Here is a 27,240-nt window from a genome sequence, read left to right as displayed (position 1 = left end):
TTGGTGTAGTTTGCTTGATTTGGAGGAACAAAGGGTAAGAAAGTAATTAGAAGAGGCAGGAAAAATCAATTCAGTACTGACATCTGCAATATTTAGAGGGACATTGCTTCATCACTCCCCCCACATCCATTCCAGACTATGGTGGACTCTATCAAAACACTTACCCCCTCTTTCACAAAGATGCGCTAAGCTTTTTGGCGTGGTCTAAACGCTAATGCATGCATGTTATCCTATGGACGTGATAGCATTTAGCACGCACGTTGATTTAGCGCGCACTAAATCAGCGCTAAAACGCTTTGCGCCTCAGTTAAGATTACCAATTGCCTGGATATTTTTCAGGATGGTAAAAAATTTGAAGTAACATACAAGAAGCCAAGAGGATGACTAAAGTGTCTGAAAAATATCCAGCAATTTGATTTTCCAATCTCCCCTCCGCTGTGAGAGTAAGTCTGTCTTGCTCCAAGTGGGTCCAGAAGTACCAGCAAACCTGTTAGTTTCCTGATGATGATCCCAGGTCCACTCAGTCCCAAGCAGGATGGGCCCAAGAGCAAGAGTCAACAGACTTCCAGCCCTTAGGACAGTGGTCTCAAACTCAAACCCTTTGCAGGGCCACATTTTGAATTTGTAGGTACTTGGAGGGCCGCAGAAAAAAATAGTTAATGTTTTATTAAAGAAATGACAATTTTGCATGAGGTAAAACTCTTTATAGTTTATAAATCTTTTCCCCCCCCCAAAGGCCTGCATGTTCCTCCCTTCTTTGCAGCGTCTTCCAGCTTCCCCCCTGGCCTCCCGGTCTTAGTTTCAGCTAATTACCGCAGCCTGCAGAGAAGATCGCCGGTGCTGTAACGTTCCTTGCAAGCTGCCATTGGTCTCCGCAGCACATTCCCTCTGCCGCGGTCCTGCCTCTCTTCTGACTTCAGGGTCAGGATCGCGGCAGAGGGAACATGCTGCTGAGAACGACGGCAGCCTGCAAGGATCGCTACAGCACCGACGAATCTCTCTGCAGGTTGTGGTAATTATCTGAAGGTAAGAGCGGGAGGCCAGGGGGGAAGCCGGAGGATGCTGCAAAGAGTGGGCAGCACTAGTACAGACAGCACTAATATAGACTGCGGGCCGCAAAATAGTACTTGGGCCGCATGTGGCCCCCAGGCCGCGAGTTTGAGACCACTGCCTTAGGAGGACACTTGGTGCAGAAGATTTAGAAGGCAGTTCTAGTCAGAGGAAAAGAGGAGGGGGGGAAGGTGCTATGTGGTGTAAATGAGACCCCTTACCTTACGCAGAAGAAAGCCTGTGAGATTCCTGGAGTGGGGGGGATAGGGGCAAGTATAAAGAGAAGGGTTGGAATGGGGGAACTCTGAGGGGGTACTGCTACAGACTAAGGAAAAGAATTGGCAGCAATTGCAAGAACATCAGGCCTTGAATTTATTTTGAATTTAGCAGTCCGACCAAAAGCAGGAACTAGTAGCGGAGACTCTCCCTCCCCCTACAGCCAGTTGTCTCTACTGAAGTTGAAGAGTAGGAGGAGAAGGATCACAACTGCATCTCCCTTTAGGGCCCAGTTTAATAAAGCCGGATTACCATTCCCTGTCTAGGGCCCTCCTGTGGCAACACCACTGTTTGGAGGAACTCTCACATTAGTCTCTGGTTCTCAAATCTCGTGAGACCAGTGCAAGAGTTGCTGCATCACGTGGCTTATATGCGCATAAAACCACATGGCCCATAATGGGCGATGTTCCTGGTCCAGCAGCAGCAGCAAACCGGTGCATGAAAATACCAGGCACCAGATGGAGATTTCTAGTTGTCATGGTGACTTGGTGTCTAGGATTTGTTGAGCCCTGCTTTATAGGCAGTGCTTGGTGGGAGGGGAAGCTCACTGACATAGCACAATATCAGAAGAGGGGGGGTCCCCTGGGACAAATGTATAAGGGTGTACACTTCTCCCTCCGTATTCGCGGTTTCAGCATTCGCGGTTTCGATTATTCACGTTTTTTAGCTTGCTGGTTCCTCCCCCCAAATTACATCAGCTTGAATTGGAAAACATTTTTTAATTCTTTAATTTGAGTGCAATTTTTGAATACGAATATGGGGGGGGTGATATATCTAGTTGTCATAGATTACAATTTTATTGATTTTAAGTGCTTTTATAGTGTAATATGATTGTATAATATGTTGCACTTATGTATGGCTTAAAAATGAATAAAGATATTAAAAAAAAAGAAGCAATGTGCAATCAAATGTTTATTTCAGTAGGGTTTAGCACAATAGAGCCCCGGATTATTTGTATTCAAATTTAAATCAGCCAAATACGAATAATGCATGTGGCACTGAATCAAAACAAATACAAATATTCGGTACAGTCCTAAAAAATGCATGCAAAGGAGGACATTGTTAATCTGCTGCAATGCAGAGGATGTTTTTTAAGGGAGAAAAATACAAACACAAGGCAAGAAATCTACTGTCAGGTCTGAGGTGTCATAGAAAGGTTATTATCCCAGGACAAGCAGGCAGCATATTCTTAACGTATGGGTGACGTCACCGACGGAGCCCCGGTACGGACACTTTCAACTAGAAAGTTCTAGTTGACTGCACCGCGCATGCACGGGTGCCTTCCCGCTCGACAGAGGAGAGCGTGGTCCCCAGTTTCTTCGTTTCCGCGGAGCGAAGAAGACGCATGTGCTTTCAACGGCTGTTGAAATTTTCTACTTTGCCTTCCCGCTCGCGTAATTTTCTTCCTTTTTTGCTTTTTTCCCTTCGGGTTTCTTTTTCGTCTAAAAAAAAAAAAAAATTCTTTAATTTGTCTTTTCCTTTATTTTTCTGGCCGGCCCCGGCGGGGCCTGTTGCCAACATACAGGCCTCCGGGTTTGATTTTGCGGAGGCCGTGTTTCCATTCATGCCCCCTCAGCCGGGTTTTAAGAAGTGTCAGCGGTGTGCACGCCCGATCTCTCTCACTGACCCGCACAATTGGTGCTTAAGTGCCTGGGTCCAGAGCATCGGGCTGACACCTGCACCCGCTGTGCTACTCTTAAAAAAAACGTACGTTAAAGAATAGGCAGATCCAGCAGAACATCCTTTTTGGCACCGGATCTGCCATGGAGTCTGCCACACCATCGACGGCGCCGCTAAAGTCGGCACTGACTACCTCCACACCGCCTGATCCTTCCTCGGGGTCAATGGCGTCAGGTAAGCCGGCTAAGAAGCCTTCCACTTCCCTTGAGCGCCCTCCTGCCACGGCGGCGACACCGGTCCTCCCGGCATCCAGCCGACCCCGTAAACGCTCTGCCCCGATTTCGGTGAGTGCCTCGTCATCGGCCTCCTCATCGCCGGGGCGTAGAGCAGCACCTATGGTACCAAAAAAGAAAAAAGCGGTACCGGTGCCTCCTCTGGACGACCCCATTGCGGCAATACTCCAAACTCAATTACAGGAGCAGCTACAGCAACAACTACAGCACCTGTTGCCAACAATATTGGCCACGCTCCTTCCGGTACCGGACCGGCCCGAGCCTCGCACCATACCACCGGAGTCGACTCCATCGGTACCATTAAACACCTCCATGCCGGTGCTCGCGGCGGAACCCATCAACCCTTTCGTGCAACTGCACTCTGATGCCGATCCTCTCCGACATCGGGACCGTCGCCAAGCCGACCGAGACTGGCACCGCTCCTCTTCCCCCGGTACCGTCTCCATGCGTTCTGGCAAATCTCTCTCTAAGACTCGCCACGCAGAACCATCCACACCACCGTCCCGTCCTATACACACCGACGTCAGGGACCCGGACCTCTGGGAAGAATCCCAACCCGGTACCGACGATGAGGCTTCTTCAACCGACGAGGAGCCCTCCACAATCGATACCGGTTCCAAGCCTGAACAATCCTCGTTCACCAAATTTCTTCGGGAAATCAGCAGCTCTCTCTATCCCATTAGAATCTGACTCTAAGAAGTCACAGGCTTTCTTAGATGCCCTAGACTTCGAGCAACCCCCCAAAGAATTCCTAAAGTTACCCGTCCACGACATCTTACGGGAAACTGTCTACAAGAATTGGGAGAACCCTCTCTCGGTACCGGGGGCCCCTAGAAAACTGGATAGTCTCTACAGGGTCATCCCTATCCCGGGGTTTGACAAACCCCAACTACCCCATGAATCTCTTCTTGTTGAATCCACCTTGAAGAAAACCCAGGGATCCAGTATTTATGCTTCTACCACTCCTGGCAGAGAGGGCAAAACGATGGATAAATTTGGCAAGCGCCTTTATCAAAATTCAGTGCTTGCAAACAGAGCCAATAATTACACCTTTCACTTCTCCTTCTACATGAAGCATCTGGTTCAACAACTCTCTTCATTACAAAAGTATCTTCCTGAACTTAAGGTCCCTCTTTTCCAACAACACATTTCCAGTCTGCTCCAACTCCGCAAATTCATGGTGCGCTCTATTTATGATTCTTTCGAGCTCACCTCTCGAGCTTCGGCCATGGCGGTTGCCATGAGACGTCTGGCCTGGCTGAGAGTTTCCGACCTCGATGTTAACCACCAAGACCGCCTGGCTAACGCACCTTGTCTTGGTGATGAACTTTTCGGAGAGTCCCTAGACTCCACCACCCAGAAACTCTCTGCTCACGAGACCAGGTGGGATACTCTCATCAAACCAAAGAAGACGACTCCGCCTGCTCGCCCCTATAGACAGCAGTCTTCATACCAACGCAGATTCTCAGCCAGACCTCTTCATCCACCTCCGCAACAACCTCGCCGACCTCGTCAGCAACAGCAAACTCAGGCTCGCTCCCAATCTCATCAACCTGCCAAGCCTCTCCCTCAGTCAAAACCTTCTCAGCCCTTTTGACTCCTTTCTCCAGGGCATAGCCAGTCTCTCACCAGCGTTACCTCTTCCTCAACCTATCGGAGGACGCCTGCAACTTTTTCTCAGCCGTTGGGAGGTCATCACGTCAGACCAGTGAGTCCTTACCATCATTCGCCACGGCTACTCTCTCAACTTCCAGACTCTTCCACCAGACAATCCTCCCATAGAGTCTGCTTCTCACTCCTCTCAAACCCTCCTCCTTCTCAAGGAGGTTCAATCCCTCCTTCTTCTCAATGCCATCGAAGAAGTCCCCCAAGACCAAAGGGGTCAGGGATTCTACTCCCGCTACTTCCTGGTACCCAAGAAGACAGGAGACCTACGTCCCATCCTCGATCTCAGGAACCTCAACAAGTGTCTGGTCAAGGAAAAGTTCAGAATGCTCTCCCTGGCCACGCTTTACCCTCTTCTCTCTCAACACGACTGGCTATGTTCCCTAGACCTCAAGGAGGCCTACACTCACATTCCAATCAATCAGACTTCACGTCGCTACCTCCGGTTTCAGATACAGCACCATCACTACCAGTACAAAGTGCTACCCTTTGGCCTCGCATCATCGCCCAGGGTGTTCACCAAGTGCCTTATTGTGGTTGTGGCCTTCCTCAGGTCTCACAACCTCCAGGTGTTCCCCTACTTGGACGATTGGTTGGTGAAAGCACCTATGTCTCCGCTTGTGCTACAAGCCACTCAACACACCATGTCTTTCCTCCATCTTCTGGGGTTCGAGATCAACTACCCCAAGTCGCATCTGCTTCCCACACAGCGACTTCAGTTCATTGGAGCAGTTCTCGACACCACTCTGATGAGGGCGTTTCTCCCCTCCGACCGTCAACAGACCCTGCTCCATCTTTGCCGCCAGGTGCTCCTTCATCACTCCATCCCTGCTCGGCAGATGATGGTCCTCCTGGGCCACATGGCTTCCATGGTCCATGTGCTCCCTCTGGCACGACTCCACCTCAGAACACCTCAGTGGGCTCTAGCCAACCAATGGTCTCAGACCACGGACCTTCTTTCTCATCCCATCTGTGTGACATCGTCTCTTCAGCGGTCTCTTCAATGGTGGTTGAACTCCTCCAATCTTTCCAGGGGTCTGCTTTTTCATCTACCCCCTCACTCCATGGTCATCACCACGGATGCCTCCCCCTACGCATGGGGAGCCCACCTGGGAGAACTTCGCACACAGGGTCTCTGGACCCCTCAGGAACGTCAACATCATATCAACTTCCTGGAACTCAGGGCCATGTTCTATGCACTCAAAGCTTTCCAACACCTTCTCTACCCTCAGGTTCTTCTCCTGTGCACAGACAACCAAGTCGCCATGTATTACATAAACAAGCAAGGCAGCACCGGTTCTCCCCTCCTCTGTCAGGAGGCCATCCGCATCTGGACCTGGGCCACGGCCCGCAATCTCTTCCTCAAGGCTGTCTACATCCAGGGCGAACAGAACTCCCTGGCCGACAATCTCAGCCGCATCCTTCAACCTCACGAATGGACTCTGGATCCGACCACACTCCACTCCATCTTCGATCGGTGGGGCACTCCTCAGGTGGACCTCTTTGCAGCTCCTCACAACCATCAACTGCCCCTTTTCTGTTCCAGACTCTACTCTCCTCATCGTCTGGCCCCGGATGCGTTCCTGCTCACCTGGACGGGTCGGTTTCTCTATGCCCTCCCTCCACTTCCTCTGATGTTGCGGACGTTGTTCAAACTCCGCAGAGACAATGCCACCTTGATTCTCATCGCTCCTCAGTGGCCTCGCCAACACTGGTTCTCTCTCCTGCTCCAGCTCAGCTCCAGGGAGCCCATTCCTCTTCCTGTGTTTCCTACTCTACTTACGCAGCAGCATCAGTCTCTACTACATCCCAATCTGTCCTCGCTCCGCCTGACAGCTTAGTTTCTCTCGGGCTGACCTCTCCACAGAATCTGTCTCAGCCTGTCTGTCGCATTTTGGATGCCTCCAGGAAACCGGCCACCCTCCAATGTTACCATCATAAGTGGACCAGGTTCTCCTCTTGGTGTCTACTGCATCACCACGATCCCACCTCATTGGCGGTGGAAACTGTACTGGACTATTTGCTCTCTCTGTCCGACGCTGGCCTCAAGTCTACCTCCATCAGAGTCCACCTCAGTGCCATCACTGCGTTCCATGAGCCTATCCTTGGAAAACCTCTTACGGCTCATCCCCTGGTTTCCCGGTTCATGAGAGGCCTCTTCAATGTCAAACCACCTCTGAAGCCTCCTCCAGTCGTCTGGGACCTGAATGTGGTTTTGTCAACCCTCATGAAACCTCCGTTTGAGCCTCTTGCCACTACTTCACTCAAATTTCTGACATGGAAGGTGCTTTTCCTCATTGCCATCACCTCTGCCAGGAGGGTTAGTGAGCTGCATGCACTGGTTGCCGACCCACCTTTCACTGTTTTTCACCATGACAAGGTGGTTCTGCGCACCCATCCTAAGTTCCTTCCCAAGGTGGTCTCGGACTTTCACCTCAACCAGTCCATTGTTTTGCCTGTCTTTTTTCCCAAACCCCACTCTCATCGTGGGGAACAGGTGCTGCATACGCTGGACTGTAAGCATGCCCTTGCTTACTATCTTGATCGCACCAGGGCTCACCGCTCATCCCCTCAGCTCTTTCTATCTTTCGACCCTAACCGTTTAGGTCGCCCTGTCTCTAAACGGACGCTTTATAATTGGCTTGCTGCCTGCATTGCCTTCTGTTATGCTCGGGCCGGTCTCTCACTGGAAGGTGCTGTCACGGCCCACAGAGTCAGAGCTATGGCTGCTTCCGTGGCTTTCCTCCGTTCCACGCCCATTGAGGAAATCTGCAAGGCTGCCACTTGGTCCTCAGTTCACACGTTCACTACTCACTACTGTCTGGATGCCTTCTCCAGACGGGATGGACTCTTCGGCCAATCTGTGTTACAAAATTTATTTTCCTAATGGCCAACCATCCCTCCTTCCCCTCTGTTAGCTTGGAGGTCACCCATACGTTAAGAATATGCTGCCTGCTTGTCCTGGGATAAAGCACAGTTACTTACCGTAACAGGTGTTATCCAGGGACAGCAGGCAGATATTCTTAGGACCCGCCCTCCTCCCCGGGTTGGCTTCTTAGCTGGCTTATCTTAACTGGGGACCACGCTCTCCTCCGTCGAGCGGGAAGGCACCCGCGCATGCGCGGTGCGGTCAACTAGAACTTTCTAGTTAAAAGTGTCCGTACCGGGGCTCCGTCGGTGACGTCACCCATATGTTAAGAATATCTGCCTGCTGTCCCTGGATAACACCTGTTACGGTAAGTAACTGTGCTTTTGTGAGGATTTAATGCTTCCAGAACTGACCTCCCTTCTCTGACATAAAAAATAAATCCCCAGTAATCTAGTGGTCCCTCCTTCCCTCCACAAAACTCAAACAAAACTGAGCCCTCTCTTCCCCGACGAGCTCCGGTCGCATCTGGAGAGCCTGGAGCATGCGCAGATGTGTGTGACATCATCCACGCATGCTCAGGCCCTTCAGATGCGGCCAGAACTCATTGGGGCTTTCCAAAACCTGGACAAACTGCCGGATTTTGGAAAGTCCATCCGGGCACGTGGACAGTCCTCTAAAAAGAGTACATGTCCGGGTTTTCCCGGACATCTGGTGACCCTAACCTCTTCCCAACATAAAACATTAAATACCTGGTAGTCCCCCACCCCTGACTTAAACATCTTTTGTAGCCTAGTGTACCCCATACCCAAACATCCCCCCAGACATTCATCACCCACCTCAAAAGTGATGCCCATTTGCTCCTGAAGTGGAAGACTATTCCAGCGATCAACCACCCTTTCAGTGAAAATGAATTTCCTGGTGTCCCCGTGCAGTTTCCGGCCCCTGATTTTCCACAGATGCCCCCTTGTTGCCACGGGACCCTTGAAAAAGAAGATATCTTCTTCCACCTCGATGCGGCCCGTGAGATACTTGAATGTCTCGATCATGTCACCCCTCTCTCTGCGTTCCTCGAGTGAGTATAGCTGCAACTTATCCAGCCGTTCCTCGTATGGGAGATCCTTGAGTCCCGAGACCATCCGGGTGGCCATTCTCTGGACCGACTCCAGTCCCTAGTGGTGTGTTGTGACATGAGGATAGGTTGGAGTCAAGAAGGGCTGTGTGCTTGGTCCTTTGCAGTTATGGTAGTTGAGCCCCGTGGAGAGAGGGACAGGTGCAGTTGCAGTGCTCTTTCCGGATCTAAAGGAGTTCTGTTTTGGAGGTGTTTAGTTGTAATTTGTTGAGGGTCATCCTTTTTTTTAAATTTCTGAGAGGCAGTTTAGGAGTTTCATGATCTGGGAGTCACGAATTTCTCCTAGCAGTAGATATAGTTGGATGTCATCCACAAAGGAGTGAATCTGTATTTGGTATTTGTGGGCTATGTCTAGGACAGGTCTAATGTAGAGATTGAATAGTAGGGGGATAGTAGAGCCCCCTGTGGTATACCGTATTTGATCAGTTTTGGTTTCGATAGCACACTGTTGAGCAGTGTTCTTTGGGATCTATTATTCAGGAAGGAAGTGAACCATCATAATGCAGCGTCTCGGATTCCAATTTCAGAGAGCCATGCAATGAGGAGAGGATTATTGGTTCTTTATCAGTGACTTGATGAAATGCACCAAAGAAAGTAGCATTTTACATGCTAATAAGAAGATAATTAGCAAGCAGGAATTGGGTCTCTTCAATCAATTCCGCTTTCAAGCTGATAATTTAAAGGGTTTACTTCAATGCTCTAGAAAACCTGTGAATAGAACATTCTCATCTAGTTTGTTGAGTTAATTAGAAATCTGTTTCTGACAAAGTTTCACATAGCAATCAGGCATCAATTTGGGAGAGTGATTAGAAATACATTTCTCTTGAAGCAGAAGGAGCATCAGTATTGCCAGAGCAGGGTGAGGGGCCCGTGACCATCTCAGTGGCATTTTTGTGCCTCTGGCACTTTTTCAAAGGATTAAAAGTCAAACAGACTTCATATACCAAGTAGCAGGATACAAGATTCAACATTCTTCATATCTCCTTCCAGTTGTGGTTTTTGGCTAAGCCATGCATATCCTGTTAAGAGCAGCATTTGGATGTCCTCCACAGAGAATGTTTTAGTCAGTCTGGCAAGCAGGATGTGAAATCAAACCCAGGATTCCATTGTGTCAGTCCAGAGATTCTAGCCTACAGTTTCCTGTCCATATCCTAAGGACCTCACAGCTGGAAAGGTTTCAGAATTAGAGGCCAATCGAAACTAGAGAATGACACGGGGACTGGTGCCCATGGTTATCCTCGTGGGGATGGGGACAGAGCCCGTGTCAACAGGGATGAACTTTGTTCCCATATCATTCTCTAAAAACTTGAGACTAGTGTCAATAGGTAAAGCTTAACACATCTTAGACAACTGGCAACTGAATTCAATTAAAAGAGAAACTGCAGAAATTGCTTTTGGATTGAAATGAACCACAGTTAAGCGACATCATTGCTTGTCTGCCTTTGATGTGACAACAAGAGTCTTTTCTGCTGATCATCCTACTGGAACAACCGACTAACTCAATCCACCTCAACCAGACACAGGAGAACCCACTCATTATTCACACACCCACCAACCAAAAATGTCAAACGAAGAAAACTATATGACAATCTAATGGCCACCAAAGCAGCAAAACTAGACAGACAAATCACCAATCTGCCGTCTTCGACCACAGACTACAAAACCTTCAAAAAAGAAACTAAAACCCTACTCTTCAAAAAATACATAAAACCTATTTAACACGACCAGTTCCTTCCCAATTTCCACCTACCACACCATCTACCCCTTTCAAATCTAAAATATTTCTAATTACCCAACATGTATCACCTCAAGTTCCCGACAATTCTTATGTAACTCCTATGTAATTCCTTTGACAATTCTTAAGTAAAGTTACAATTCTTATAACCTCCTGATAAATCTTATGTAATCCGCCTTGAACCGCAAGGTAATGGCGGAATAGAAATCACTAATGTAATGTAATCAGACTCCTACCATCTGCAAAGTTCTTCCCATCGTGGCTCAGCTGCTCAAGCATCTTACTGTTATTGCAGTAGATTCGTCCATCGTTGCTGGCATCAAGGAACATTTCCAACATTTAATAAGACACTTGTTTTACTGTTCATTTACTACACAGTTTAGGTTCTTTTCTCCACCCATGTCTGAAAGACAATCCCAATACCTTCTCAGATGATGTAAAAACATAGGCAACTGAATCTTTGGGAAGGTTGTACCAAAACCAAATTTTTGAAATGAAAGGCTCTATTTATGATGTATAAACAGTTACACAGAATATTGTCCCTTTTTATCCTATATAATAAAACACTAGCCGCGCATGTGCACTCCTATCGGCGTGCTTCCATGATCAGTAGGTCTGTGGCCGCCGGAGTGCGCATGCGCGAATCCTCAGCACCTACCTACACTCGCCGGAAGGACTGGACCCCAGCGCTGGACATCCTGCTCTCCTGTCAGCTCCTCTCACGAGCCGCACCAGCATCGGAGAACGCTTCCGACGCTGGTGGGGATCGAGAGGAGCCGCGGTGACACCTCAAGGGGCGGGAAGGAAAGCGCCGAAAAAAGACTCCAGCTGCTACTTTCTTTGCGGTCCCGACTCAAAACGCCGATTCAAGCAGCATGTGCAGCACTCTACACACGCTGCTTCGGGGCCTTCTACTGCCCTGATTTGCTCTGCCGCATCTCTGATGATGTCATCAGGGACGTGCCAGACTAAATCAGGGCAGTAGAAGGCCCCGAAGCAGCATGTGGAGTGCTGCACACTCTGCTGGAGTCGCAGGTTTGTTGGGAAAGGGGAGCAGGAGAGAAGACATGCACCAGCCATTTGCAGCAGGGGCTTAGAGGGCAAGAGAGCTGCAATTGGACAGACTGAGGAAGGAAATGTTCAGATAAAGAAGAGCTGAGACTGAAGAAGGAAAGAAAATTGGAGAGACTGAGGTAGGAGTTGTTCAGATAAAAAAGGGCTGAGACTGAAGAAGGAAAGAAAATTGGAGAGACTGAGGTAGGAAATGTTCAGATAAAGAAGGGCTGAGACTGAAGAAGGAAAGAAAATTGGAGAGACTGAGGTAGGAAATGTTCAGAGAAAGAAGAGCTGAGACTGAAGAAGGAAAAAAAATAGGAATAAATACCTACAGGGAAACACAAGATCAGGAGCATACAGAGAAAAAAATACAGCATGAGAAAGAGAGCAGACATGCTTGCAGGAGAAAAAGCAAGGCAGTAATGTTACAGCTGGAGAGTGCAAAGTGAGGAAGAAAGCAGAGACAGCGCTACACAGGGAAATGGAGGAGGAGAGAGATAGAAAGAAAAAAAAAGAAGACAGACATATATTCTAGCACCCGTTAATGTAAAGGGCTTAAAGACTAGTACTTTAATAAACCCAGAAGGACATGGCGATACTTGAGAGAGTCCAGAGAAGATCAACTAAGCTAATAAAGGGTATGGGGGACCTCTCATACAATGACAGACTGAAAAAGCTGGGGCTTTTCTCAGAGGAGACAACTCAGAGGAGACATGATAGAAACCTTCAAGATCATGAAGGGCATAAAAAAAGTGGACAGGGACAGATTTTTCAAACTATGGGGAACCACAAGTACAAGGGGGCACTCAGAGAAATTGAGAGGGGAAAGGTTTAGAACAAATGCCAGGAAGTTTTTTTTCACCCAGAGCGTGGTGGATACATGGAACGCGCTACCGGAGGATGTGATAGGCAGGAGCACGCTACAGGGCTTCAAAGAGGGTCTGGACAGGTACCTGGAGGACAAAGGGATTGAGGGGTACAGATAAGAGTAGAGGTAGGTTAGAGGGATAGGATTAGAGGTAATTTGTAAAATTAGTCAGAGACCACTGTTCAGGCAGTGGGCCTGATGGGCCACCGCGAGAGCAGACCGCTGGGCGAGATGGACCTCTGGTCTGCCTCAGTGGAGGCAACTTCTTATGTTCTTAAAAATATTTAAATATAAAATCATGTGTTTGAGGCTTGTGCAAATGAGGATAGAGTCTTCAGGGGCGGGGATGGAGACAGAGCCTGTGAGGACGGGACCTGAACAAAGTTAGTCCCCATGTCATTCTCTAATCGAAACCAAATCTGCATCTGAAATTTGCCACTCGGTTTAGCTAAACCAAAGCTGCAATCGAAACTGGCCTAGCCCCCACTTCCTCCCCCTCTGAAAAGACGAAGCCACTCCCCCTCCTACTGTTCTATCGAATCAGTTGTGCAGTGGCTAGTCGGGGCAAGAGTGGTCCTGCCCATAACAGTTGCTCAATCAAAATGGCTGCAGAAACCTCCTCCAGGAAGGGGAGGATGGAGGCAGTGGAACCAGAACAAGACCAAATACCTATTTCAGGCCATTTTCAAAACTGAAATTTGGTCGGCCTCCATTCAGGAAATGCCTGAGACAAATCTGCTTGCATTGAATACTCATATGAAAATTGTACCTCGTGCATTTTCACTGGAGATTTCCTGAAACCTGACTGATTAGGAGGCTGCACGGGACAGGTCTGCTAATATCTGGCCGAACCACTTGATCGCTGAACCTAACTTGTAGTCCAAAATACTTCAGACCAATGTTCAAAAAAAGCTGAACTCCTCAATTGAAGTTCCAAATTTGTTCCTTATTTTCAGCCAAACATAGGAGCCTCAGTTTTCAGTTTAGAATCCACCTAAATTCAAGAACCTAAAAAGTTCTGCTTTTCAATTTAGACCTGTCATTCATTTGTCTAGATTTACCAGACTAACTTAGGTATCTCTTACTGAAAATCAGTGCTAAGCGCCTAACTTTTTTTCCTGCCTCAAATTTACCCTTGTTGCCATCCAATATTTAGGCTCCAAAATGTAGATGTTGAGTGAGATTGAATTCATCAAAGAGCTCTGCTGCACGCTGAAAGTGAAAAACGCCCATTATGTGTGTTTAGCGCATGCTAATCGTTAGCGCCCTTTGATGAATTCCCCCATAAATTTAGATAGTCAGCCCTAGTAAATTTTCAAAGAGGCTTCAGTGCACGCAACTTTTCATCACGCGCTAACCCCCGCGCTAGCCTAAAAACTATCGCCTGCTCAAGAGGAGGCGGTAGCGGCTGGCGGTTTAGCGCGTGATATTGCGCACATTAAACCGCTACCGTGCCTTCGTAAAAAGAGCCCTTAATTCTCAACATTAGGAACCTAAATCCTATGAAAATTAGCCCTTCTTTTTATCTTTCTTTTTGCTGTTGTTTTTGTGTGTGTGTGGGAGGGGGGTTAATAGGGCAGAAAGGTGCATATTTTATAAAGAGATATTGATGTTTTTATAGACTTATAAGATCCAATAATATTTTGGTGTATTTGTTACACATCAGAATAAAAAAAAAAATTCAATAATCGGTATTGTGATTGTAGCTTCCTGCAAATGAAGAAAGTATTAAATTTTAAAAAGGCATGAACAAATTGTTATTTGAAAAGTCTTGCTCTAAACATGTTTTTGTAACGCACAGGAGGCCAAAGCTGCGGTGGAAGAAACAAAAGCTTTGCGAAGCAGGATTCATCTTGCAGAAGCCACGCAGAGGCAAGCTCAGGGAATGGAACAAGACTACGAAGAAGTTATCCATCTGTTAGAGGCCGAAATTACAGAGCTAAAGGCTCAGCCAGCTGATCGCTCCGGCCACGCTAAAGTAAGCAAGTCCGCCATCTCGGCTTGTTGCCATAGCATTCTTGCCGTTGTCAGGTATCTTGTCTTCTCATCTGCTCCTCTAAAGTAGGTTGCTGTTTGTCATGTTGTCTTCAGCGTCTCTGGAATGAGGCACACCACTTGCATTGACTCTTTCCTATATCTAGATGTCTTTGGGATAGAAGGAAGGAGCCAGGAATTTGTGGTCAACTGGTTAACCAGTGACCTGCAAGCATTGTATTAATATATCGATACTCATGACAATTTTATAGAAACGGTTAATGGATATAGGTAGGATGTGAGGTTTTTTTTAAAGATGGGAGTGAGAGCTTAGATATGTCATGACACCTGTTTATGAACTCACATTTTTCAAGTTAATTGGCTCTCGTTGGGCTAACTTAAATCCTGTTATAATTAAATCAGTTTCTCTTTTGTAAGCGCTGTACGTGGGGTTACCGAAATATGTAGTTCGGGCCTTGCAATTAGTCCAAAACGCAGCGGCATGATTAATTGTCAATGCTGCCAAATTTGAACATGTTACACCGATCTTGGTTCAGTTGCGCTGGTTTCCTGTGCAAGCCCGAATTGAATTCAAGGTGCTTCGTTTGATTTATAAATTAGTTCATTTACAATGTCCATTAGCAGTAAGTGGCATCTTTACTGAATATCAGCTGGTGAGGAATTTGCGATCAGAGGATCAACTGTGTTTGGAGGTACCCTCTTTGAAACAGGTAAAAAAAAAAACTTACCTCTATGACAATTAATTAATACCTGCCTTTCCTCCTATATGTCCCCTTCCCCCTTCTTTTCCCTTTCCCTCCCTGTTTACTCTTCAGTCGCCTAGAGCTTGTATAGGTTTGTGCGACTCACAAATAGAAGATTAGATTAGATTACCGTATTTTTCGCTCCATAAGACGCACTTTTTTCTCCCAAAAAAGTGGGCGGAAATAAGGGTGCGTCTTATAAAGCGAATATTTAAAAAAAAAAAACACAAAAAAACAACCCGGCGGCACCTTTAAATGTTGGAGGCTGGTGGACGGCTGCCTGCTGCTTGTTGGGGTCTGCAGCACACAAGCGCGCTAATGCCCGGACACTTCTCTAATTGGGCCAGTCACTGGTGCTTCGCAGGGCTGCTGCCTGCTAATTACCAGCACGTCAGGGCTAGCGGCGCACAAGCGCGCTGCTGCGTGGCCAGCCACTTTCTAAATGGCTGCCTCAGTAGAACACACCCTTATTTCCGCCCACTGCAGCACTGCGAAGCACCAGCGACCGGCCCAATTAGGGAAGTGTCCGGGCCCAGGCATTAGTGCGCTACGGGCCCCGACAAGCAGCAGACAGCCGTCCACCGACCTCCAACATTTAAAGGTACCACCATGGGGGGGGCTGGGACAGAATTTTAACGGTGCTGGGATTTAATTTAATGGTGCTGGGGGGTATGTAAAAATGATGATTGATTGGGGGGGTCTGGGTTGGAATTTAAAGGTGCTGAGGGTATGTAAAAATGATGATTGATTCAGGGAGGCTGGGACGGAATTTAAAGGTGTCAGGTATATATTAGTATACAATTTGGTTCAGAATGGGTTTTTTCTTGTTTTCCTTCTCTAAATCTGGGGTGCGTCTTATGGAGCGAAAAATACGGTAGATTATTCAGACACAGCTTTTCTTCCTGACTTTTTGGACAGTAAGAAGGTTGTTTAGCAAGCAGTTATTTTAAGAACATAAGAAGTTGCCTCCACTGGGTCAGACCAGAGGTCCATCGCGCCCAGTGGTCCGCTCCCGCGGCGGCCCATCAGGTCTATGACCTGTGAAGTGGTTCCTGACCATTTCTATAACCTACCTCTACTTCTATCTGTACCCCTCAATCCCCTTATCCTTCAGGAACCTATCTAAACCTTCCTTGAACCCCTGTAATGTGCTCTGGCCTATCACAACCTCCGGAAGCCCGTTCCATGTGTCAACCACCCTCCGGGTAAAAAAGAACTTCCTAGCATTTGTTCTAAACCTGTCCCCTTTCAACTTTTCTGAGTGACCCCCTTGTACTTGTGGTTCCCCACAGTTTGAAGAATCTGTCCCTGTCTACCTTATCTATGCCCTTCAGGATTTTGAAGGTTTCTATCATGTCTCCTCTAAGTCTCCGCTTTTCCAGGGAGAACAGCCCCAGCATTTTCAACCTTTCAGCGTATGAAAAGTTTTCCATACCTTTTATCAGTTTAGTCGCTCTTCTCTGGGCCCCCTCCAGTACTGCCATGTCCTTCTTGAGGTACGGCGACCAGTACTGGACACAGTACTCCAGATGTGGGCGCACCATTGCAAGATACAGCGGCAGGATGACTTCCTTCATCCTGGTTGTGATACCCTTTTTAATGATACCCAACATTTTAAAGTGCTGTTGTACAATACGTGTGATATTTTGTTGTTTGTGTTTTAACTATGAATGCTATTCTGTAACTCGCACAGAACTAGAGGATGGCACGAATAATAAATTTTTAAATAAATAAAGTATAATAAAGTCTTGACAAATGCTTATAAGCAAAAGAAACGGTATGTCACTAGCAGGTGACGTTTATAGAAAACATGAATACTGTGTATGCTGAAATTGTGTTTGGCCTCTACTAGGATAAGAAGGAAGTTATTAGGTTGTGATTTTACCCCTACTTAGTTTACCATGGGAGTCATTAGCCTGCATTGTTTTGCTCCCTGGGATGTTGGGCCTCTTAAACATTGCACAGTGCTCCAGAGAAGCATCTTTTAAAGGGGCTGGCCCGGCACAAAAAGATGTGCAGCCTGGAGGCCCACCTTTCCCTCCACCCAACCCCCCAGAGACCCTCCCAAGATACACTAGATATGAGGGGTTTAACATTTGTGTATGGGAAGAGAAGGTGTAAATGTTCAGAGCTTCTCTGGGATAATTCTCTAAATAGAAGTGCATGAATATTTTTTTTTTCTTTCAAAATCTAGCCATATAGAGAAAACTAGCGGCATACTTTTTATACATGGGCACAGTTACAAGTCATCTACTTTAGGTTTTGGTTATGCTTATTCAAAACAATGGCAATAGCCAGAGAACCAACTCCATCTCTGTGCTATAAAATAATAATAATAACAGTTTATATATCCCAGGACCGTGAAGTTCTATGCGGTTTACAATGATTAAAAATACTACAAATTGAGCACTGAGTAATGAGTAAACAGCTGACAGAAAAATAAAACCACTTGTACGCTGCTGGCCACTATAGTGTATGGAAAAAGTGCATTTTTTTCTCCATTGTTACAAGCACCTTGTGCAGAACTACACAGGGAAAATAGAAGCTGGAAGCCTCTTAAAATGCACTTTAAGGAGCCAGTACTGCTTTACAGAAAGTGCATTAGAGAAGAGAGGTTTGCAAACATGAAGGTCTTCAGTATTTTCATCCTATCAGACAGGGATATTTGGCCTAGGGCAGGGGTAGGCAATTCCGGGCCTCGAGAGCCGGAGCCAGGTCAGGTTTTCAGGATCTCCACAATAAATATGCATGAGGTAGATTTGCATCTCAAGGAGGCAGTGCATGCATATCCATCTCGTACATATTCATTGTGGATATCCTGAAAACCTGACCTGGCTCCGGCTCTCGAGGACCGGAATTGCCTACCCCTGGCCTAGGGCAAGCAAAGTCAAGTTTTTGTTTGCAAACAGAGTCATTTTGTTTGAAATTTGTTCCTAGGATAGCGGCCAAGATTTAAGAAAAAGAGTAACGGTGCTAGACTGCCAGCTGCGGAAGTCGGAAGCGGTCAGGAAAACCTTGGAGGTGTCCACCGAAAAACTTCTGCAGTTTGTGGAGGTAGTATTTGTTTTGCCATTCTTTTTATTATTATTATTGTTGTTAAAGAAAACGAAAGGCCTTCAAACAGACAAAATTAATCAAGTTCCAGAGAAGATTATTTCATAACATTTTATTGAAGGAATCCAATAAATAAACAATTTAAAATAAAATATACAATAAAATAGTCATTACATTTAAATTTACCATATAAATTTTCCATCATATGTCTATCATTCCTTCAAAATATATTTCCATATTACCCATTACATCTCTCAATATTCTCCCCCTGTTTCCTTCCTCCATCCCTTTTCCCCTATTCACCTCTCCCTCACCCCCCCCCCCCCCATTGTTTTAATTTTAATTATAACATTGTAATGAATGAATTAAACAAAAATACAATTCAAGTAATTCCACACATATTACTATCATCCTTCCTATTCCCACCCCTACCCTAGAATGAAAGGTGACATCAAGTATTAAAATGCAAAGAGCGTTTCCAAACCTTTAATGTAAAGCATTAAGAATCATACTTCTTGTTCTAGAGGATAAATTTTGTATATAAGGGTCCCAAATTTTCAAAAAAAACCAAAAGAGTTCTAGGAAATTTACGAACCTCCCAAACCTCAGATAAAATTCAACGATGAAATTGGTTCCTCCAATGCCAATAACTAGGAGGATCTTTCTGTAACCAATATTGCAAAATGCATTTATGACCAATCATACATGTCATAAGAACATAAGAACATAAGCAATGCCTCTGCTGGGTCAGACCTGAGGTCCATCATGCCCAGCAGTCCGCTCACGCGGCGGCCCAACAGGTCCAGGACCTGTGCAGTAATCCTCTATTTATACCCCTCTATCCCCTTTTCCAGCAGGAAATTGTCCAATCCTTTCTTAAACCCCTGTACTGTACTCTGCCCTATTACTCCCTCATGTCGTTTGAAACAGAATACTTCTTCCCTGTCCAAAAACCCCACAAGCCGCAGCTTTACCAAATAACACCCCTTTGGAGATTCCACCAATTGACAATTCTATAATGAACCTAAAAATAATAGGATGGCAGACCAGAAAGATTTAATAAGATGACATTTCCACAATGCATGAGATAAAGTATTCGGATCTTTCTCACATTTGATACAAATAGGAGAATTAACTAAACCAGCATGAAATGCTTGTACCTGTGAGAAATATGCCCTATTCAAAACTCTATACGTACTCCAGAGAAGATTATAAGAAGGGAACTTATAGTAATATATTTATAGTAATATCATTTATCAAGGGCTAAAGCAAATTCTTACTAAGAATAAACCTGGATTTCACAGTTGTGCAGTTCTTGTATAAGTATAATTATAAATGTCATAATGATCTTCACTAACCCTCCCCCCTTTTACTAAGCTATGGTAGAGGTTTCTACCGTGGCCCGGATGGCTAAATGCTCCAATGCTGCTCCAAAGCTCATAGAATTCCTGTGAGCGTCAGAGCAGCGTCAGAACATATAGCACTTTGGGCCTTGGTAGAAACCTCTACAGTGGCCTAAATAAAGTCCAGAAAACAACAAAGAAAGATGCTGATATCCCATGAAGAAAGCCAAGCAGTCAGAATTGAGTGAGAATCAAAATAAACATGCAAAGGGGACAAAATTCAATCAATTCTTCATCAGGAGTCCAACCCAATATTCTATCACAGCAATATGATAGCCATGCAAAGAAAATAAAATAGAAAACCCATTTAAAAAAATCACAAAATATGCTAAAACCATATTAAAAATGTTAAAAGATGCTTATACTCAAATATCCACAAAAAAGTGTCTAGAGGTAACAAAGGTGTTCATCATAAAGCTACACCTAAAAATAACATTATATACATAAATAAAATATTTTTTAAAATGATGCAAACATGATGCATGAGAGACACTTATACTGACAAGCCATAGGGTATAGGATAAGAATAAGTCCATCAGAAAAAGTAAGCGTACGCTATATCAAATGCATAAGAAACTTGCAAAAAAGGTAGTAAACATGACAAGAGAAAGGTAACTAAAATGACCCAAGCTAATAGATTAATTTGCTTGCTCATGCTTCTGCAATCACACTTCTTTTTTCAAAAAAAAAAGAGCTCAAAATCAAGATCGAATGTGCTGCTCTGATAGAGAGCCACCGCAAAAGCCGTGTTTATTCTGAGTGAAAACAGCCAAGCATCTATTGAAACCATGGGATCCTTTTACGAAGCCGCAGTAGCGGCTTTAACGCGCGCGATGTTTAATCACGGGCTAACCCCCGCGCTGGCCGAAAAACTACCGCCTGCTCAAGAGGAGGCGGTAGCGGCTAGCGCAGCCGGCGGTTTAGCGCGCACTATTATGCGCGTTAAACCCACTACCGCGGCTTCGTGAAAGGAGCCCCATGTGTATACATAGAAAAAACAGCTGAAGTTAATATGTTAAAAGAAATATACAGCCTTATGATGAACACCTTTGTTACCTCTAAACACTTTTATTTTGTGGATATTTAAGCATTTTTAACCTTTTTTAAAATAAAGTTTTAGCATATTTTGTAATGTGATTTTTGATGGTTGTTTTTCTTTGTATGTCTGTCGTATTGCTGTGACAGAATGCAGTAAAACCTTGGTTTACGAGCATAATTCATTCCGAAAACATGCTTGTAATCCAAAACACTCGTATATCAAAGCAAATTTCCCCATAAGAAATAATGGGAACTCAGACGATTAATTCCACCACCCAAAAATTTTAATACAACATATTATATGTACTCATATTGCAAGACCTTGCTCATTTAGAACAGTCACTATACTCCCGCAGCGTCAGAGAGAGAAGAACCATCGGCTCAGTTGTGATGATGTGATGTGTGTATACTGTATGTACTCGTATTACAAGCCCTCGCTTGTTTAGAACAGTCACTGTACTCCCGCAGCGTCAGAGAGAGAAGAACCATCGGCTCAGCTATGATGATGTGATGCGTGTATACTGTATGTACTCGTATTTCAAGCCCTCGCTTGTTTAGAACAGTCACTGTACTCCCACAGCGTCAGAGAGAGAAGAACCATCGGCTCAGTTATGATGATGTGATGCGTGTATACTGTATGTACTCGTATTACAAGCCCTCGCTTGTTTAGAACAGTCACTATACTCCCGCAGCGTCAGAGAGAGAAGAACCATCGGCTCAGTTATGATGATGTGATGCGTGTATACTGTATGTACTCGTATTACAAGCCCTCGCTTGTTTAGAACAGTCACTGTACTCCCACAGCGTCAGAGAGAGAAGAACCATCGGCTCAGTTGTGATGATGTGATGCGTGTATACTGTATGTACTCGTATTACAAGCCCTCGCTTGTTTAGAACAGTCACTGTACTCCCACAGCGTCAGAGAGAGAAGAACCATCGGCTCAGTTGTGATGATGTGATGCGTGTATACTGTATGTACTCGTATTACAAGCCCTCGCTTGTTTAGAACAATCATTACACTCCCGCAGTGTCAGAGAGAGAAGAACCTTCGGCTCAGTTGTGTTGATGTGACGCGCGTAAACTGTATGTACTCGTATTGCAAGACTTTGCTTGTATATCAAGTTAAAATTTAATAAAATGTTTTGCTTGTCTTGCAAAACACTTGGTAAACCAAGTTACTTGCAATCCAAGGTTTTACTGTATTGGGTTGGACTCCTGATGAAGGCTTTCTGCCAAAACACAGACTGAGTTGAGGTCCTGTGTGAACATTTCCACAATCAAGAATTGATTTGAATTGAGCATCTGTCCCCCCCTGTTTCACAGCACGGCTTTCTAGCAATCTCTGACACTGTCGTGCCTTTACCGGCACCCCTGGACCAGTCGCTTATTGTGGTTGCCAAAAGCTGACGCCGCTTCTCTAAAATGGCTCGGCATTTTTTAAGAATCCACCAGAGGGCTCATTTCAATGTTGAAGAGCCTATTTGCATGTCATTGTCGGAGACTGCTAGAAAGCTCGCTATTGACAGAGATAATCCGCTTTGATAATCCGCCGCTAAAATGCGTACAGGCTAAACCGTCGGTAAACAGTTTAGCAAAGGAGTTAAAGTTTTGAGAATCTGGGCCTCGCTGATTAAGGATTGGGGACTTAATTACAATACTACATTAACTGTTAACTGGTAATTAAAGTGTGCTAATGCATTGTAATTTCTACATTAAAACTAGCATGGAACAGAGTTGTTACCTTGTGTTATCTGTTAATGCAACATCAGTTTTATAGCTAACTGCAGTGCAATTAATGCATAGTACGGTAATAACATTTCCTCCCTCTGTGTTAACTAAATGGAAAAGGCTGTGAAAACGCACTCAACGGTTATCACAGAGGATTTGCAATTGTGGCACATTAATTGTGTCGATTAAAGTGCTGTAACTGCACTTTATTTTGAAGGGTCCATTGTAACTGATTGACTGCTCCTGGTTATAATCATTTCTCCGGAGACAAGCAGGGGAGATGTAGTCCAACTTGTTAGTCTAAGGACTTCACCAACAAGTGTGACTACATTCTCCTACTGTCTACGAGAAACCACCGTTACAGCTAAGCAACTTCATTTTCAGCTGTAATGATTGAAAAATCTTATCAATTGGTATTTTATTTGCTTATAGCCTAAGCAGTTTACATTCAGGTACTCAAGTATATCTCCCTATCTGTCCTGGTGGGCTCACAATCTGACTAACGTACCTGGGACAATGGAGTGTTAAGTGACGTGCCCAGGGTCACAAGGAGCAGCGCTAGGATGAAGCTGCATTTTAATCACTAGACCAGTGGTCTCAAACTCAAACCCTTTGCGGGGCCACATTTTGGATTTGTAGGTACTTGGAGGGCCACAGAAAAAAATAGTTAATGTCTTATTAAAGAAATGACAATTTTGCATGAGGTAAAACTCTTTATACTTTATAAAACTTTCCTTTAACAGTTAAAAGGAAAGATATATAAACTATAAAGAGTTTTACCTCATGCAAAATTGTCATTTCTTTAATAAGACATTAACTATTTTTTCTGCGGCCCTCCAAGTACTCTATTTTTTTCTGCAGCACTCACATTTAAAAGTTTTTCTTTTCTTTCTCAAAACTGGCACATTTCAATCACTAAATTGAAAATAAAATCATTTTCCTACCTTTGTTTGGTAATTTCATCAGTCTCTGGTTGCACTTTATTCTTCTGACTGTGCATCCAATACTTCTTCCCTTCTTTCAGCCTCCTGTATGCTTCCGCTCCTCCAGACCTCATTCCCTCTCCCAACTTTTTCTTTCTTTCTCTGTCTGTCTTTCTCTGATTCCGTGCCCCATTTTTTGCTTTGTTTCTGGTTCCCTGTCCCCCCTCCTTCCTTCCTCCGTGCCCCATTTTTTGCTTTTATTTCTGGCTCCCTGTCCCCACCCCACCTTCTTTCTTTCTTCCTTCCTGCCCTCCCCCATGCCACCGCCGCCGTGGAATAGGCTGCTGCCGCTGCCACTATCGGGAACAGGCAGAGATCTCCCTGCTTCTCTTCTGCACTGGGCCGACCAACTCTCGCTGCCCGACTTCAATTTTAATGTCGGAAAGGATGTTCCGGGCAGCCAGGCAGCGATTGGCAAGCCAGAACGTCTTCTCGATGTCAGAATTGACGTCGGGCCGCAAGAGTTGGTCGGCCCCGCAGGGAAGAGAAGCAGGGAGATCAAAGAACACGGTGCCGGCCTGATCCCCGATGGCAGCAGTGAGAAGGGAAGTGAAGCAGGTTCGGCACCACTACTCTAGACGAGCCGAGAGCCGCACTCTAGGGAGAACAGTGGACCGCTCCCCCCCCCCTTGGTACGCCACTGGAGCAGCAGCGTGTCTGGCTGGCTCGTTCGTTCAAAGCCACGGGTGGCGGCTCCTTGCGAGATCCGTGCCTGCGTCTGAAGCCTCTCTGATGTTGTGATATCAGAGAGGCTTCCGATGCAGGAGTGGATAGCGCAAGGAGCCGCCAACCCGCGGCTTTGAACGAACGAGCCGGCTGCTGCTCCAAAAGGAAGAGAATGATGCCTCCAGACCGCGGGCCGCAAATAAAACCTGGAGAGACACATGTGGCCCGCGGGCCGCGTGTTTGAGACCGCTGCACTAGACCATTCCACTATCATTATTTTTTTTTTCTTCTTTATTAACAATCTTAAATGGGTTTAGCTCAATTTCTTTTCAATAAATGCAATGTCAATTCTGAATTAGCATAGAAACAGAGGAAAATGAAGGCGGATAAAGACCATATGGCCTGTCTAGTTTGCCTATCCATGACATCTCCAACCCTTCCTTAGAGATCCAATGTACTTATCCCATGCTTTCTTGAATTCAAATACAGTTTTAGCCTTTCTATTCTGATTATTATGGTAATATACATGATTACAAAGATCAAACATCCTGAGGTTGTGGGTTTGAGCCCAGTGCTGCTCCTTGTAACCCTGGGCAAGTCACTTAATCCTCCACTACCCCAGGTACATTAGATAGACTGTAGGGAAAATGCTTGAGTGCCTGATTTGTAACCCCGTTCTGAGCTCCTTTGGGGAGAAAAGGCTAAAAAATCAAACAAATAAAGAAGGTCTGGTGTACTTTGATGCTCTTGATTTTAAGCCATGTCCACTTTAAGATTTTTCAAATGAATGAATAGTTCAAGTTTTTAGGACTCCAGGCTATTCAGAAACAGCAGACACAATCCCAGATGGGCTAAACCTAGGAGTGCAACTTGGCAGTACACTTCTTTCATCTCCGTGAATAGCACTTCAGTGGAACTATTCAGTCCAACTTCTTGTAAAGCTACATTATAAAACATTTTCTACCCTTCTTACTCAATGAGAAAAATCTTTTCAGAAAAGCACCCTCAAAGTACTCTTTGTTTTTGATCACTTTGAGTGATGGGAACCTACTTTGATGGCTTCAATAGGAAGGAAATTAGAGTTTGCAAAACAACATAATCTTTCTTTTTTTGCATTTGTGTGTGTGTGTGTTTTTTTTATTGATGTTTTGAAGACCGTTGGGGATAAGAGATTGTAAGTAAGACATGGCTGAGGAATGAGGCTTGGTGTTGAATGTTTTTTGAGATCCTATATGTTCATCCATCCAGAACGGTAGACAACCAGTAAGGAAGAAATGCTTAAAACAACTTGGATAACACCTACTTTTCCTGATTACTATAAAGGCCACTTGATTCTATCATTGTTCTCAGTCTTTCACACTGTTCTCTGAAACCTGAGCTGGTTTATCTCAAGCTGAACACAAGAACTAGACATGAAAATAAAAACAAAATAGAGGACTAAAACTGACCTAGGTTTGGTGATAAATGACACCTGGATAAATTCAACAGGAGACGTCAATAGTGGATGCGAAAAAGGACCTTACCTGAGATTAATCAAAGCTGTAAACACAAAATGGTGAGAGAACTTTTGTAACGGATATTTAATTGCACAAGCAAAAGGGAAATTGGTGAACTAACTGTATAAATAATAGGGCATGTTTACTAAACCACATTAACAACAAAAGTATACCTGTGGTAGTTGAAAAGCCTCTCTGATAACTGTTAGAGATGATCCTACCTTATTTCCCCAAAGATAAGCCCTAGCATGATTTTCAGGGTAGGTTTTAATATAAGCCCTACCCCAAAAAATAAGCCCTAGTCGTAGGCAGCCACGCTTCCCCCCACCGCATAGCCGAACTTCCAAACTCCCACTGACCCTCCATCCTTCCCTCCCAACCGATCCCCGCTGACCATGACCATAAATACCTTCCAGCAGAGGAGCGTCGGGCCAGCAGCACTCACAGGCTACTATACGCAGCCTTCTCGCTGGGTCCTTCTGTGTGCCGAGTTACTGATGATGTCATCAGTACACAGAAGGCCCCAGCGAGAAGGACGTGAAGCAGCCTGTGAGTGCTGCTGACCCAACGCTCCTCTGCCAGAAGGCATTTATGGTCGCGGTTGGCAGGAAACGGTTGGCAGGGAAGGATGGAGGGTCTTCGGGGGTTTGGCTGAGCGGCAGGGGCAGCGGCGGCAGTTGCTCAAGGATTCTGCTGCACGAGGGATGGGAGTTAGGAAAGGATGGAATCTGGGCAAAAGGTTCTGCTGCACGAGGGATGGGAGGGAGGGAAGGATGGAAGCTGGACAAGGGTTCTGCTGCACAGGGGGATGGGAGGGATGGAGGGATAGAAAGATGCTGCAGAGGGAAGGCACAAGGGGATGGGTGAGAGGGGAGGAAAGATGTTGCTCAGGTGGGGAAAAGGAAAGAGGAAGAATTGGTGTGAAGGAGAGGAAGCGAGGGATGATCATGTACATGAAAAAAATAAGCCCTACCCGAAAATAAGACCTAGTGCCGTTTATCCCAGGACAAGCAGGCAGCATATTCTTAACGCATGGGTGACGGCACCGACGGAGCCCCGGTACGGACATTTTAACTAGAAAGTTCTAGTTGTCCGCACCGCGCATGCGCGAGTGCCTTCCCGCCCGACGGAGGAGTGCGTGGTCCCCAGTTTCTTCGTTTCCGCGGAGCGAAGAAGACGCATGTATTTTCAACTGGCTGGCCTACACTCACACTCAAAGAGGCCTACACTCACATTCCAATCAATCCGACTTCACGTCGCTACCTCCGGTTTCAGATACAGCACCATCACTACCAGTACAAAGTGCTACCCTTTGGCCTCGCATCATCGCCCAGGGTGTTCACCAAGTGCCTTATTGTGGTGGCGGCCTTCCTCAGGTCTCACAACCTCCAGGTGTTCCCCTACTTGGACGATTGGTTGGTGAAAGCACCTACGTCTCCGCTTGTGCTACAAGCCACTCAATACACCATCTCTTTCCTCCATCTCCTGGGGTTCGAGATCAACTACCCCAAGTCACACCTGCTTCCCACGCAGCGACTTCAGTTCATTGTTGCGGTTCTCGACACCACTCTGA

At 45.7% G+C, this 27,240-nt stretch overlaps 1 protein-coding gene across 1 annotated transcript in view; it reads left to right on the top strand.

The window, feature by feature from the left end:
- The window catches only part of STXBP4 (syntaxin binding protein 4), a 177,529-nt gene that overhangs the window by 84,532 nt on the left and 65,757 nt on the right, over window positions 1-27,240 (top strand). Inside the window, 2 exon segments of the mRNA XM_033961059.1 lie at window positions 14,363-14,539; window positions 18,237-18,353. Of these exon segments, the coding sequence (XP_033816950.1) occupies window positions 14,363-14,539; window positions 18,237-18,353 (294 nt within the window).

This window comes from Geotrypetes seraphini, chromosome 10 (genome assembly GCF_902459505.1).
Source record: "Geotrypetes seraphini chromosome 10, aGeoSer1.1, whole genome shotgun sequence".
NCBI classification, from domain to species: domain Eukaryota; kingdom Metazoa; phylum Chordata; class Amphibia; order Gymnophiona; family Dermophiidae; genus Geotrypetes; species Geotrypetes seraphini.
This window is presented reverse-complemented; position numbering and strand designations above follow the sequence as displayed.